The sequence below is a fragment of the Columba livia genome, chromosome W, assembly GCF_036013475.1.
Source record: "Columba livia isolate bColLiv1 breed racing homer chromosome W, bColLiv1.pat.W.v2, whole genome shotgun sequence".
In the NCBI taxonomy this organism is placed as follows: Eukaryota; Metazoa; Chordata; class Aves; order Columbiformes; family Columbidae; genus Columba; species Columba livia.
In genome coordinates, this window is record NC_088641.1 from 159,848 (window position 1) to 175,006 (window position 15,159).

The following is a 15,159-nucleotide window of genomic DNA, read 5'->3' on the forward strand; positions in this document are numbered from 1 at the left end:
CCGCGCCGCGCCGCGCCGGCCCCTCCCGCTCCCCCCGTTCCAACGGCACGGTCACCCTCGCCGCTGCCGCACTCACCTGCCGCCTCTTTCGCCGCTCCGTTCCCCTCGCGCTCCCCCGCCGTCCCGCCGGGCTCCGCGGGCACCGACAGCCGCCGCGCCCCGGACACGCGCGCGGCGGGAGGTCCCCGGCTGTCCCCTCCTTCCCCTCCGCCCTTCTGCCGCCTCCGGGAAACCTCACGAAGGGCGGCCCTGAGCCGCCCGCCTCCCGATGCCCGGGCGCCGGCCGCAGCGAGGGCTCCGCAGCCGCCCCGACCCCCGTTCCCGTTCGCTCCCGGTCTCCCCCCACGGCGCGGCACCGAGACACCGCGGACCTATCAGCGCTAGCGGTTTGGGCATGCGCAGTAGGGAGACCGCAGCACCCGCCCCTTGCCGCATCCCGGTTGGCTCCCCGGGACACGTCAATCAGCCCTCTCGCCGCCTATCAGCGATCGCGGCTGGGGCATGCGCAGTAGGGAGACCGCAGCTCCCGCCCCTTGCCGCATCCCGGTTGGCTCCCCGGGACACGTCAATCAGCCCTCTCGCCGCCTATCAGCGATCGCGGCTGGGGCATGCGCAGTAGGGAGATCGCAGCTCCCGCCCCTTGCCGCATCCCGGTTGGCTCCCCGGGACACGTCAATCAGCCCTCTCGCCGCCTATCAGCGATCGCGGCTGGGGCATGCGCAGTAGGGAGACCGCAGCTCCCGCCCCTTGCCGCTTCCCGGTTGGCTCCCCGGGACACGTCAATCACCTCTCTCGCCGCCTATCAGCGCTCGCGGTTTGGGCATGCGCACTAGGGAGACCGCAGCACCCGCCCCTTGCCGCATCCCGGTTGGCTCCCCGGGACACGTCAATCACCTCTCTCGCCGCCTATCAGCGATCGCGGCTGGGGCATGCGCACTAGGGACGCCGCAACGCCCGCCCCTTCGGCAACATCATTGGCTGCGGGCGGCACGCCAATCAGCATCTCTCCGCCTATCAGCGCTCGCTCTTTGGGGCATGCGCAGTACCCAGCCCTCGACGCCCGCCCCCCCGGCAATCTGATTGGCAGACAGAAAGGCAACTGACGTGCCTAGGCAGCCAACCAGCGCTCCGGTCCTCCAGCCCTCCAGCGCCATCTGATTGGCCCGCTCTGCATCCTCACCCGCCGGGTCGCCGCCCTGCCGGGACCCCCCCGCCCACCCCGCGCCCTCCGGCCGCGCGGCTTGCCGCCGCCGCCGCCGCCGCGTTTAAAAGGCGACAACGAACCGCGCTCCTCTGCTTCACGCGGAAAAGGGGGGCGGCTGGTCACCCGCAGCAGGAAAAACCCTTCTGTCTTGCCTTGCCCTTCGCCCTTACCATTGCACGGCCGTGCGCTCCTCAACGTAAAGCAGCCGCCTGACAGACGCACGCTCAGAACTTGACTAGGCTGGCTGGGGTTTTTGTCTGTCTTACGCACGCGGACTTGCACTTCTCTGAGGAAACACGTTCTTTTTTAAGCACAGCCTCCCCTCGGGGAAAAAAAACGTGCCCGCTCCGAGCTCCCCAACACCAGGGAGCCGCGGGGAAACCAGTGAAAGCCAAGACCCACAGCGGCAACGTCAAGTGCCATTTGGCTTCAATTCCGATCACGCGCTTAAAAGCCTCTCTCGGTCCTACCGGTGACTGCTCCTTTTCTGGAAGGACAAACTGTCTTACCTGAACATCCTAAACTGAAGGCTCCACGGAACAGAACGGGGATTGAGCCAGAGGACAACGTGCCGTCCACTTACGCTAAGGGGGGAAAAAAAACCCTAGAGTTCAAACCCAAATTTAAAACTGCACGTGTCTTTTCCAAGCAGGAGGAGCCTGTGATTCCACAAAAAAAGAAGGGCAAAGAGCAGGTCAGCTTACCAGAGAAAGACAGGGACAGGGAGCAAGACAAGGAGACACAGAGAGAGGGAGAGAGAGGCAAAAGGGACGGAGAGGCCAAAATGAGCGCTCCACAGCCTCCCCTCCCTCGCCCCGACCCCCGTTTCCCCGTTAACTCCCGCTACCCGCCCCGGGACCCCACGGACGCGTTTGCCAGGGAGGCAGCTGTTCAAACGGGATTGAGACGGCGCGCTCTGATTGGCTGCTTTCCACCCCGCCGCGCCGTCCTCCTATTGGATGCTCCTTCCCGCGCTCCGCCCCCAGGTGCCCGCCTCAGCGTCGGACCTGACTGAGGACTGCGCAAGTTGGGCATGCGCAGTACGGACACCGCAACGCCCGCCCCCCCGGCAACCTCATTGGCTGCCTACGCACATCAATTGCCATGCTCCCCGCCTATCGGCGCTCCGCCCCTCCAGCCCTCCCGAGCGATCTGATTGGCCCGCTCTGCATCCTCACCCGCCTCGTCTGTCTTCTTCAAGCAAGTTCTGTTTCAAGCACAGCCTCTCCTTGGGGGGAAAAAAAATGCCCGCTCCGAGCTCCCAAACACCAGGCAGCCGCGGGGAAACCACTGAAAGCCAAGACCCACGGCGGCAACGTCGAGTGCCATTTGGCTCCAATTCCGATCACGCGCTTAAAAGCCTCTCTCGGCCCTACCCACGACTGCTCCTTCTCTGGAAGGACAAGCCGAACGTCCTAAACCGAAGGAACGCAACTCCGCTGGCAGCCAATTTGCCTCTTCTCCGGCTTCCCCGTGGAATATCTTGTAGCGCCCTCCAACTCGCAAACGTTCTTCCCCAGTCCACGGCCCCAGAGACGCGGCATCTCCCGAGCGGCGAGCGGAATCGACCGCGCGGGATTTTCTTCACGGCGCGGAGAAGGCCACGCTGGCTAAAAAGCACGCCAGAGCACCCGAACCCGTCTGCCGCCCCCGGCCCGCGGCCCAGAGACCGGGAGCGCCCTGCCCGAGGGGCCGCGCGCCCCGCGGCTCCGGCCGGCAGGTCTCTCTCCCCTCCGCCCCCCGGCACCGAGGAGGCGCTGCCGCCGCCTCGCCCGCGCCCCCCGGCAGCGGGGCCGCCCCGGGAGAGCCGGGGGACCCCGCCTCGCCGCCGCCCCCGGGAAGGGCGCGGACGGGCGCGGGTTTAATCCCCGAGGGAGAGAGAGGCCGGGCTCCCCGCGCTCACCTCCCCAGGGAAGGCGCGGCCAACGGCCGCTCCAGCTCCGAGCGGCTCCCGCTCGTTGCCGCCGCAGGTCACTCCGGCTCCGCCGGACGCGGCCCCCGGGCAGCGCGCGCGCCCCCCTCCGTCTGACGCAGCTCTGGCTCGTCGAGGCCCCCCGCCTCCGCGGCTCCCGCTCCCGACGAGCTCTGTGCAGCAGCCTGGGCTTCCCGCGAGGTCACAGACCCGCCGCTGCCAAAAGAACGAGGACTGGGATTAACCCTCCTAAGGAGCCATCGAGGGAGGGGTGTCGTTTGCACACCAATGGGGAACTGACCCCCGTCGGGGGGACGGACACCGGCACGCACAGACCCGACCGCGAACCCCCGCGGCTCGATCGGCGTCTCTGCCTGTGGGTTATCTAGGCTTATAGGATATTAGCAAAAATATATATCTATAGTTAATATGCTAGTTCTAGCTACTAGACCTGTTGTGTTAGCATGGAAAATTACTAAGGGCCGTGAAAAGTTACAACATGCAGATGTAAGCACAAAGAGCAGAAACTTGTGATGATAGATGGGAATGTCCTGTTTAGCAACAGGACCTTGTGGCTGTGAGAAAGCAGCCTGTAAAGCTTGCCCAGCACACAGGACACGATAGTAACAAGGAGCTAGGACAGATTTGCATGCTCTTACTAACCTATCATGAGCTCAGCCTTTGTAATATGTATGAGATAATTAATTGTTGTGCCAATCAGCATAATCCACGATAGTAGTTGTTATGCATGTAACAGTATAAAAGAATTGTGTGAAGAGCAATAAAGTGGACACTTTGCTTGCATCAAGTTGCGTCCCCGTCTCTCAATCGCGGCATCTGCCCCCCCCCCCTTGCCGTGCGCTGCAGTACCCGGGTTTCGCCACAGGGCGGCAGCACCGAGGCGCGCCGCGGCACCGCACTGGGGCGGCCGGGTGCAGCACCGCGCTTTGCCCGCAGCCTTTCCTTCCTTGTCCAATTTATACAACGGCCTCGGCTCCTCAGATTCCGCCAGGGCTGCTCTCCTCGCATTCCCACCAGGTGGTTCCCCAATCCCTTTCCCGCGAGCTAAAATACCCCCCAACGGGCTCTTGTGCAGAGCACCGCTACCGCGCCGTCCTCCCGTTACGCGTCACGCAGGACGACACGGCTCATCTTGTAACAGAGACAAGCAAGAACTACGAACGCTTCTAGCGGCACTCCACAGGCAATACTAAAACCTGCCCACGACGTACCGCCCTCACAAGTTGTGCTCCAGGTTTACCCCGCCCTCTCCAAAACAAAACCATTCCGGCACGCGGCTCAAGTCCGTCTAACGCTCAGCGCCGCGATCGGGACGCTCGGCCACACGGGCGGCTTCACGGCGCTCGCGCCCCTTGCACGCTAAAGCCACCGCAGCTTCCGCTGTAGGTTTTGGCGTTCGAGTGCACAGTCAGAGCCGAGGCCTATCCGAGAATCAAACCGAACTGCGGTACGCCTCACCGCTACGTACGGGGCCGGCTCTACACCGCGACGGAGCGCCGGAACAACCGACACCAAAAGCTGGCCGCACGAGCAACCCCACAGCAACCGGTTCCCGAGGGCCGCATCTTGTAGAACTTCACCGCAGCGTACGCTAACTCGGCAGCTTCTCTTCAAAAGCGGGAAGAGAAAACAGGGACCGGCACCTGAAAAAACAAGGCAGAGAACAGAGCAGCTGGGAACACCGTGTCATTCGCACGTGCACGTCCCACAAGCCCCCGAGCGTGGGGGGGCTCCCCGAGGAAAACAAAGCGGGGGCAGCGCCCCAAACAGCCGCAGCCCCGGCCCGCAGGCCGGCAGCCGCCCCCCGGCACGGCAACGCTTCCGGCCGACCCGAGAAGGGAGCTGTTCGTGCCGGCCGGTATCGACACCCCCCTTTTCCAGGCAGCTCGGAGAACTCCCTTTGCCAGCGTCGTCCTGGCACGTTTCCCTCGTCCGGCTGCTCTTGTCTGTACCCCGCGTGCACTATCAAGACGGTTTTCTAGGCACGTTTCCCATTGCCTCGTTCGCACAGAGCTTCTAAATTCGCTCTTACCTGTTCGTCCCATCTCGACAGAGCGCGTCAGCTCCTCGCGCCGCGAGGCGCCGCTGCTCTCCCGTCGCCGGAGACGGCTCCTTTGGACCCTAATTCTGATCGGGCTATTAATCTCCTATTAATTGCTTATCCTCTTTGTTACAGTTCCCTGACGTTGGCTGGAGGACACGGCCACCTGGGCTCAGAGACGCGGCTTCCGTACCGGTCTCTGTCCTCTCGGTGGCTGGTTTGACAGCGGCGCCTGCCAATTTATGGCCAGTTTCCTGAGCAGCGTTTCCCTTCTGAGGCCCGTTGCAACGCGTGACGGCAACTCTCCTAGCAACAGCACAGCTTCCAGCAACCGGAGCATCACGTTTAATCTGCCTCCCTTGTGCCGTTAATACACTTTATTCTTTTCAAACGGCTTCAAGGGCCCGCACCCTTCAAGAAACCTGCTTAGAATCAGTGCAGCTACTAATCTTCTTCTCTTTGCGTAACTCTACAGCTCACGCGAGAGCAATTGCTTCAGCTTTCTGGGCAGAAGTCCCTGGAGGTAAAGCTTTAGCTTCCCTTACCTGCTGGGCGGTCGGCACCGCACGCCCGGCTTCACGTACCCCTCGCTTTACGCAAAGCTGCTCCCACCGCTGACCCGGGAGGCTTCGGCATCCTCCAGCGGCCGGTCCCTTCAATCCGCTTCTGCTGTTGCCGAGCAACCGTGGGCCACCGACTGCCGGACGGATCCCCTGAGGAAAGAAGCCGCGCCGACAACGTTAGCAGGAGCAATATTTACGTCATTAAACGTTTAAGGAGGCCCCGAGGGAGGGATGTCGTTTGCACACCAATGGGGACCTGACCCCCGTCGGGGGGGGACGGACACCGGCACGCACAGACCCGACCGCGAACCCCCGCGGCTCGATCGGCGTCTCTGCCCCCCCCCTTGCCGGGCGCTGCAGTACCCGAGTTTCGCCACAGGGCGGCAGCACCGAGGCGCGCCGCGGCACCGCGTTGGGGCGGCCGGGTGCAGTACCGCGCTTTGCCCACAGGACGGCGCCACTGAGACCCGCCGCGGCAGCCCCGGGCGAGCGCTCGTGCCGCGTTTCGCGGGAATCCCGCCAAAAAAAAACCCAAAAAACAAACGCGACCAAACAAAAAAGCGCACAGAGAGAGCCGCGGCGCGAAAGCCGCGCCCGCAGGACACGGAACCCGCCGGGGCTCGCCCCGAGCTCCCGCCGAAGCGGCGCCCCGCTCGCCACGCCACCCAGCCCGCCCGCAACCGCGCCTTAGCTCTGCTTGTAACCGTCCCCGCGACCGACGGGGGCTGCGCCGCTCCCGGAGGGGCTGCCGCACCGGGCACGGGCGCTGCGCCGGAGGGAGACGCGGCTCCGGACCGCACGCCTCCCAGCAGCTTCGCCAGCGCGGCCGTAAGGGCGGGGGGGGGCGGGGGGGGGGGGGGGGGGAACCGGAACCGAACGCCTCCGCGACGCGCCGCGCCGGCCCCTCCCGCTCCCCCCGTTCCAACGGCACGGTCACCCTCGCCGCTGCCGCACTCACCTGCCGCCTCTTTCGCCGCTCCGTTCCCCTCGCGCTCCCCCGCCGTCCCGCCGGGCTCCGCGGGCACCGACAGCCGCCGCGCCCCGGACACGCGCGCGGCGGGAGGTCCCCGGCTGTCCCCTCCTTCCCCTCCGCCCTTCTGCCGCCTCCGGGAAACCTCACGAAGGGCGGCCCTGAGCCGCCCGCCTCCCGATACCCGGGCGCCGGCCGCAGCGAGCGCTCCGCAGCCGCCCCGACCCCCGTTCCCGTTCGCTCCCGGTCTCCCCCCACGGCGCGGCACCGAGACACCGCGGACCTATCAGCGCTAGCGGTTTGGGCATGCGCACTAGGGAGACCGCAGCACCCGCCCCTTGCCGCATCCCGGTTGGCTCCCCGGGACACGTCAATCAGCCCTCTCGCCGCCTATCAGCGATCGCGGCTGGGGCATGCGCAGTAGGGAGACCGCAGCTCCCGCCCCTTGCCGCATCCCGGTTGGCTCCCCGGGACACGTCAATCAGCCCTCTCGCCGCCTATCAGCGATCGCGGCTGGGGCATGCGCAGTAGGGAGACCGCAGCTCCCGCCCCTTGCCGCATCCCGGTTGGCTCCCCGGGACACGTCAATCAGCCCTCTCGCCGCCTATCAGCGATCGCGGCTGGGGCATGCGCAGTAGGGAGACCGCAGCTCCCGCCCCTTGCCGCTTCCCGGTTGGCTCCCCGGGACACGTCAATCACCTCTCTCGCCGCCTATCAGCGCTCGCGGTTTGGGCATGCGCACTAGGGAGACCGCAGCACCCGCCCCTTGCCGCATCCCGGTTGGCTCCCCGGGACACGTCAATCACCTCTCTCGCCGCCTATCAGCGATCGCGGCTGGGGCATGCGCACTAGGGACGCCGCAACGCCCGCCCCTTCGGCAACATCATTGGCTGCGGGCGGCACGCCAATCAGCATCTCTCCGCCTATCAGCGCTCGCTCTTTGGGGCATGCGCAGTACCCAGCCCTCGACGCCCGCCCCCCCGGCAATCTGATTGGCAGACAGAAAGGCAACTGACGTGCCTAGGCAGCCAACCAGCGCTCCGGTCCTCCAGCCCTCCAGCCCTCCCGCGCCATCTGATTGGCCCGCTCTGCATCCTCACCCGCCGGGTCGCCGCCCTGCCGGGACCCCCCCCCCCACCCCGCGCCCTCCGGCCGCTCGGCTTGCCGCCGCCGCCGCCGCCGCGTTTAAAAGGCGACAACGAACCGCGCTCCTCTGCTTCACGCGGAAAAGGGGGGCGGCTGGTCACCCGCAGCAGGAAAAACCCTTCTGTCTTGCCTTGCCCTTCGCCCTTACCATTGCACGGCTGTGCGCTCGTCAACGTAAAGCAGCCGCCTGACAGACGCACGCTCAGAACTTGACTAGGCTGGCTGGGGTCTTTGTCTGTCTTACGCACACGGACTTGCACTTCTCTGAGGAAACACGTTCTTTTTTAAGCACAGCCTCCCCTCGGGGAAAAAAAACGTGCCCGCTCCGAGCTCCCCAACACCAGGGAGCCGCGGGGAAACCAGTGAAAGCCAAGACCCACAGCGGCAACGTCAAGTGCCATTTGGCTTCAATTCCGATCACGCGCTTAAAAGCCTCTCTCGGTCCTACCGGTGACTGCTCCTGTTCTGGAAGGACAAACTGTCTTACCTGAACATCCTAAACTGAAGGCTCCACGGAACAGAACGGGGATTGAGCCAGAGGACAACGTGCCGTCCACTTACGCTAAGGGGGGAAAAAAAACCCTAGAGTTCAAACCCAAATTTAAAACTGCACGTGTCTTTTCCAAGCAGGAGGAGCCTGTGATTCCACAAAAAAAGAAGGGCAAAGAGCAGGTCAGCTTACCAGAGAAAGACAGGGACAGGGAGCAAGACAAGGAGACACAGAGAGAGGGAGAGAGAGGCAAAAGGGACGGAGAGGCCAAAATGAGCGCTCCACAGCCTCCCCTCCCTCGCCCCGACCCCCGTTTCCCCGTTAACTCCCGCTACCCGCCCCGGGACCCCACGGACGCGTTTGCCAGGGAGGCAGCTGTTCAAACGGGATTGAGACGGCGCGCTCTGATTGGCTGCTTTCCACCCCGCCGCGCCGTCCTCCTATTGGATGCTCCTTCCCGCGCTCCGCCCCCAGGTGCCCGCCTCAGCGTCGGACCTGACTGAGGACTGCGCAAGTTGGGCATGCGCAGTACGGACACCGCAACGCCCGCCCCCCCGGCAACCTCATTGGCTGCCTACGCACATCAATTGCCATGCTCCCCGCCTATCGGCGCTCCGCCCCTCCAGCCCTCCCGAGCGATCTGATTGGCCCGCTCTGCATCCTCACCCGCCTCGTCTGTCTTCTTCAAGCAAGTTCTGTTTCAAGCACAGCCTCTCCTTGGGGGGAAAAAAAATGCCCGCTCCGAGCTCCCAAACACCAGGCAGCCGCGGGGAAACCACTGAAAGCCAAGACCCACGGCGGCAACGTCGAGTGCCATTTGGCTCCAATTCCGATCACGCGCTTAAAAGCCTCTCTCGGCCCTACCCACGACTGCTCCTTCTCTGGAAGGACAAGCTGAACGTCCTAAACCGAAGGAACGCAACTCCGCTGGCAGCCAATTTGCCTCTTCTCCGGCTTCCCCGCGGAATATCTTGTAGCGCCCTCCAACTCGCAAACGTTCTTCCCCAGTCCACGGCCCCAGAGACGCGGCATCTCCCGAGCGGCGAGCGGAATCGACCGCGCGGGATTTTCTTCACGGCGCGGAGAAGGCCACGCTGGCTAAAAAGCACGCCAGAGCACCCGAACCCGTCTGCCGCCCCCGGCCCGCGGCCCAGAGACCGGGAGCGCCCTGCCCGAGGGGCCGCGCGCCCCGCGGCTCCGGCCGGCAGGTCTCTCTCCCCTCCGCCCCCCGGCACCGAGGAGGCGCTGCCGCCGCCTCGCCCGCGCCCCCCGGCAGCGGGGCCGCCCCGGGAGAGCCGGGGGAACCCGCCTCGCCGCCGCCCCCGGGAAGGGCGCGGACGGGCGCGGGTTTAATCCCCGAGGGAGAGAGAGGCCGGGCTCCCCGCGCTCACCTCCCAGGGAAGGCGCGGCCAACGGCCGCTCCAGCTCCGAGCGGCTCCCGCTCGTTGCCGCCGCAGGTCACTTCGGCTCCGCCGGACGCGGCCCCCGGGCAGCGCGCGCGCCCCCCTCCGTCTGACGCAGCTCTGGCTCGTCGAGGCCCCCCGCCTCCGCGGCTCCCGCTCCCGACGAGCTCTGTGCAGCAGCCTGGGCTTCCCGCGAGGTCACAGACCCGCCGCTGCCAAAAGAACGAGGACTGGGATTAACCCTCCTAAGGAGCCATCGAGGGAGGGGTGTCGTTTGCACACCAATGGGGACCTGACCCCCGTCGGGGGGGACGGACACCGGCACGCACAGACCCGACCGCGAACCCCCGCGGCTCGATCGGCGTCTCTGCCTGTGGGTTATCTAGGCTTATAGGATATTAGCAAAAATATATATCTATAGTTAATATGCTAGTTCTAGCTACTAGACCTGTTGTGTTAGCATGGAAAATTACTAAGGGCCGTGAAAAGTTACAACATGCAGATGTAAGCACAAAGAGCAGAAACTTGTGATGATAGATGGGAATGTCCTGTTTAGCAACAGGACCTCGTGGCTGTGAGAAAGCAGCCTGTAAAGCTTGCCCAGCACACAGGACACGATAGTAACAAGGAGCTAGGACAGATTTGCATGCTCTTACTAACCTATCATGAGCTCAGCCTTTGTAATATGTATGAGATAATTAATTGTTGTGCCAATCAGCATAATCCACGATAGTAGTTGTTATGCATGTAACAGTATAAAAGAATTGTGTGAAGAGCAATAAAGTGGACACTTTGCTTGCATCAAGTTGCGTCCCCGTCTCTCAATCGCGGCATCTGCCCCCCCCCCCCTTGCCGTGCGCTGCAGTACCCGGGTTTCGCCACAGGGCGGCAGCACCGAGGCGCGCCGCGGCACCGCACTGGGGCGGCCGGGTGCAGCACCGCGCTTTGCCCGCAGCCTTTCCTTCCTTGTCCAATTTATACAACGGCCTCGGCTCCTCAGATTCCGCCAGGGCTGCTCTCCTCGCATTCCCACCAGGTGGTTCCCCAATCCCTTTCCCGCGAGCTAAAATACCCCCCAACGGGCTCTTGTGCAGAGCACCGCTACCGCGCCGTCCTCCCGTTACGCGTCACGCAGGACGACACGGCTCATCTTGTAACAGAGACAAGCAAGAACTACGAACGCTTCTAGCGGCACTCCACAGGCAATACTAAAACCTGCCCACGACGTACCGCCCTCACAAGTTGTGCTCCAAGTTTATCCCGCCCTCTCCAAAACAAAACGATTCCGGCACGCGGCTCAAGTCCGTCTAACGCTCAGCGCCGCGATCGGGACGCTCGGCCACACGGGCGGCTTCACGGCGCTCGCGCCCCTTGCACGCTAAAGCCACCGCAGCTTCCGCTGTAGGTTTTGGCGTTCGAGTGCACAGTCAGAGCCGAGGCCTATCCGAGAATCAAACCGAACTGCGGTACGCCTCACCGCTACGTACGGGGCCGGCTCTACACCGCGACGGAGCGCCGGAACAACCGACACCAAAAGCTGGCCGCACGAGCAACCCCACAGCAACCGGTTCCTGAGGGCCGCATCTTGTAGAACTTCACCGCAGCGTACGCTGACTCGGCAGCTTCTCTTCAAAAGCGGGAAGAGAAAACAGGGACCGGCACCTGAAAAAACAAGGCAGAGAACAGAGCAGCTGGGAACACCGTGTCATTCGCACGTGCACGTCCCACAAGCCCCCGAGCGTGGGGGCGCTCCCCGAGGAAAACAAAGCGGGGGCAGCGCCCCAAACAGCCGCAGCCCCGGCCCGCAGGCCGGCAGCCGCCCCCCGGCACGGCAACGCTTCCGGCCGACCCGAGAAGGGAGCCGTTCGTGCCGGCCGGTATCGACACCCCCCTTTTCCAGGCAGCTCGGAGAACTCCCTTTGCCAGCGTCGTCCTGGCACGTTTCCCTCGTCCGGCTGCTCTTGTCTGTACCCCGCGTGCACTATCAAGACGGTTTTCTAGGCACGTTTCCCATTGCCTCGTTCGCACAGAGCTTCTAAATTCGCTCTTACCTGTTCGTCCCATCTCGACAGAGCGCGTCAGCTCCTCGCGCCGCGAGGCGCCGCTGCTCTCCCGTCGCCGGTGACGGCTCCTTTGGACCCTAATTCTGATCGGGCTATTAATCTCCTATTAATTGCTTATCCTCTTTGTTACAGTTCCCTGACGTTGGCTGGAGGACACGGCCACCTGGGCTCAGAGACGCGGCTTCCGTACCGGTCTCTGTCCTTTCGGTGGCTGGTTTTACAGCGGAGCCTGCCAATTTATGGCCAGTTTCCTGAGCAGCGTTTCCCTTCTGAGGCCCGTTGCAACGCGTGACGGCAACTCTCCTAGCAACAGCACAGCTTCCAGCAACCGGAGCATCACGTTTAATCTGCCTCCCTTGTGCCGTTAATACACTTTATTCTTTTCAAACGGCTTCAAGGGCCCGCACCCTTCAAGAAACCTGCTTAGAATCAGTGCAGCTACTAATCTTCTTCTCTTTGCGTAACTCTACAGCTCACGCGAGAGCAATTGCTTCAGCTTTCTGGGCAGAAGTCCCTGGAGGTAAAGCTTTAGCTTCCCTTACCTGCTGGGCGGTCGGCACCGCACGCCCGGCTTCACGTACCCCTCGCTTTACGCAAAGCTGCTCCCATCGCTGACCCGGGAGGCTTCGGCATCCTCCAGCGGCCGGTCCCTTCAATCCGCTTCTGCTGTTGCCGAGCGACCGCGGGCCACCGACTGCCGGACGGATCCCCTGAGGAAAGAAGCCGCGCCGACAACGTTAGCAGGAGCAATATTTACGTCATTAAACGTTTAAGGAGGCCCCGAGGGAGGGATGTCGTTTGCACACCAATGGGGACCTGACCCCCGTCGGGGGGGGACGGACACCGGCACGCACAGACCCGACCGCGAACCCCCGCGGCTCGATCGGCGTCTCTGCCCCCCCCCTTGCCGGGCGCTGCAGTACCCGAGTTTCGCCACAGGGCGGCAGCACCGAGGCGCGCCGCGGCACCGCGTTGGGGCGGCCGGGTGCAGTACCGCGCTTTGCCCACAGGACGGCGCCACTGAGACGCGCCGCGGCAGCCCCGGGCGAGCGCTCGTGCCGCGTTTGGCGGGAATCCCGCCAAAAAAAACCCCAAAAAACAAACGCGACCAAACAAAAAAGCGCACAGAGAGAGCCGCGGCGCGAGAGCCGCGCCCGCAGGACACGGAACCCGCCGGGGCTCGCCCCGAGCTCCCGCCGAAGCGGCGCCCCGCTCGCCACGCCACCCAGCCCGCCCGCAACCGCGCCTTAGCTCTGCTTGTAACCGTCCCCGCGACCGACGGGGGCTGCGCCGCTCCCGGAGGGGCTGCCGCACCGGGCACGGGCGCTGCGCCGGAGGGAGACGCGGCTCCGGACCGCACGCCTCCCAGCAGCTTCGCCAGCGCGGCCGTAAGGGCGGGGGGGGGGGAACCGGAACCGAACGCCTCCGCGCCGCGCCGCGCCGGCCCCTCCCGCTCCCCCCGTTCCAACGGCACGGTCACCCTCGCCGCTACCGCACTCACCTGCCGCCTCTTTCGCCGCTCCGTGCCCCTCGCGCTCCCCCGCCGTCCCGCCGGGCTCCGCGGGCACCGACAGCCGCCGCGCCCCGGACACGCGCGCGGCGGGAGGTCCCCGGCTGTCCCCTCCTTCCCCTCCGCCCTTCTGCCGCCTCCGGGAAACCTCACGAAGGGCGGCCCTGAGCCGCCCGCCTCCCGATGCCCGGGCGCCGGCCGCAGCGAGGGCTCCGCAGCCGCCCCGACCCCCGTTCCCGTTCGCTCCCGGTCTCCCCCCACGGCGCGGCACCGAGACACCGCGGACCTATCAGCGCTAGCTGTTTGGGCATGCGCAGTAGGGAGACCGCAGCTCCCGCCCCTTGCCGCATCCCGGTTGGCTCCCCGGGACACGTCAATCAGCCCTCTCGCCGCCTATCAGCGATCGCGGCTGGGGCATGCGCAGTAGGGAGACCGCAGCTCCCGCCCCTTGCCGCTTCCCGGTTGGCTCCTTGGGACACGTCAATCACCTCTCTCGCCGCCTATCAGCGCTCGCGGTTTGGGCATGCGCACTAGGGAGACCGCAGCACCCGCCCCTTGCCGCATCCCGGTTGGCTCCCCGGGACACGTCAATCACCTCTCTCGCCGCCTATCAGCGATCGCGGCTGGGGCATGCGCAGTAGGGACGCCGCAACGCCCGCCCCTTCGGCAACATCATTGGCTGCGGGCGGCACGCCAATCAGCATCTCTCCGCCTATCAGCGCTCGCTCTTTGGGGCATGCGCAGTACCCAGCCCTCGACGCCCGCCCCCCCGGCAATCTGATTGGCAGACAGAAAGGCAACTGACGTGCCTAGGCAGCCAACCAGCGCTCCGCTCCTCCAGCCCTCCAGCCCTCCCGCGCCATCTGATTGGCCCGCTCTGCATCCTCACCCGCCGGCTCGCCGCCCTGCCGGGACCCCCCCCCCCACCCCGCGCCCTCCGGCCGCGCGGCTTGCCGCCGCCGCCGCCGCCGCGTTTAAAAGGCGACAACGAACCGCGCTCCTCTGCTTCACGCGGAAAAGGGGGGCGGCCGGTAACCTACCCATAAATTCATTGTGAACAGACAGAGCCCGAAGGAGCTCCGTCCGACAGGTTTCTCTCCCCTGTGCTCGGGGCCGAGGAGACGCCGCCGCCTCCTCCGTTCTTTTCGCAGCGGGGCTGCCCCGGGAGAGCCGGGGCTTCTTTGTCTCCCGGCGGTTCGTCCGTCCGCCTCCGCCCCTTTCTGACCGGCACGACCCCGCCCGCAGCGGCAGCGCCCCCTCGTCCCCCGGCACGGGCACAGCGCGCCGCTCCCCAGCTGCAGTACCGGGCTGTGGCCACCAGGCGGCAGCACCGGGCGCGGTCACGCAGCGCCCCCCGGGCCCCGCAGCGCGGGCCTTTTCTTGGCCCGGGGTCATCCGGAGCTCCCTGAACGCGCTTTCCCGGAGCCGCGCACACGGCAGACACACTGATAACAGATAAAACCCCGACATTTATAAAGTATTGTTTTTCCTCAAGATGTCTTCTGGCCTAGTAAAATATATTGCCTGTGCCTGTGCCCGTGTCTTGTCTGCAGCAACAACTCGGCTCTGGGCAGTTACGGGGCAGTCCCAGCCCTCACCCACGGTCAGGAACGGTTCTCAAACGATCCTGCGCCACGATGCCCAGAGCCAGGACACCCGCGCGGTGGGGCGGGAGCACACGGCCGGGGGCACGTCCCGGCTCGGGGCTGTTTCCGCAGCCGCTGCGAGCTGCTCCGTGAGCTGGAACCAACCTCCCGCTGCCCGGCCCGGCCCTTTGTCCCCGGCTTTCCCAGGCAGCCCAGCGGGTCGGGTCACACAAACTGTGCTCTGCGGGCA

At 65.1% G+C, this 15,159-nt stretch overlaps 1 protein-coding gene across 1 annotated transcript; it reads right to left on the bottom strand.

Annotated features, from left to right (window-relative positions):
- Window positions 1-1,806: 1,806 nt before the first annotated feature.
- LOC135577020 (uncharacterized) lies at window positions 1,807-14,927 on the bottom strand. The gene is made up of 5 exons (XM_065044483.1): window positions 14,364-14,927; window positions 12,395-12,523; window positions 11,228-11,412; window positions 9,739-9,962; window positions 1,807-5,891 (listed from the first exon to the last, which is right to left on the bottom strand). The coding sequence occupies exons 1-5, from the start codon at window positions 14,791-14,793 to the stop codon at window positions 5,834-5,836; spliced, it is 1,026 nt and encodes a 341-aa protein (XP_064900555.1). The 5' UTR covers window positions 14,794-14,927; the 3' UTR covers window positions 1,807-5,833.
- Window positions 14,928-15,159: the final 232 nt, after the last annotated feature.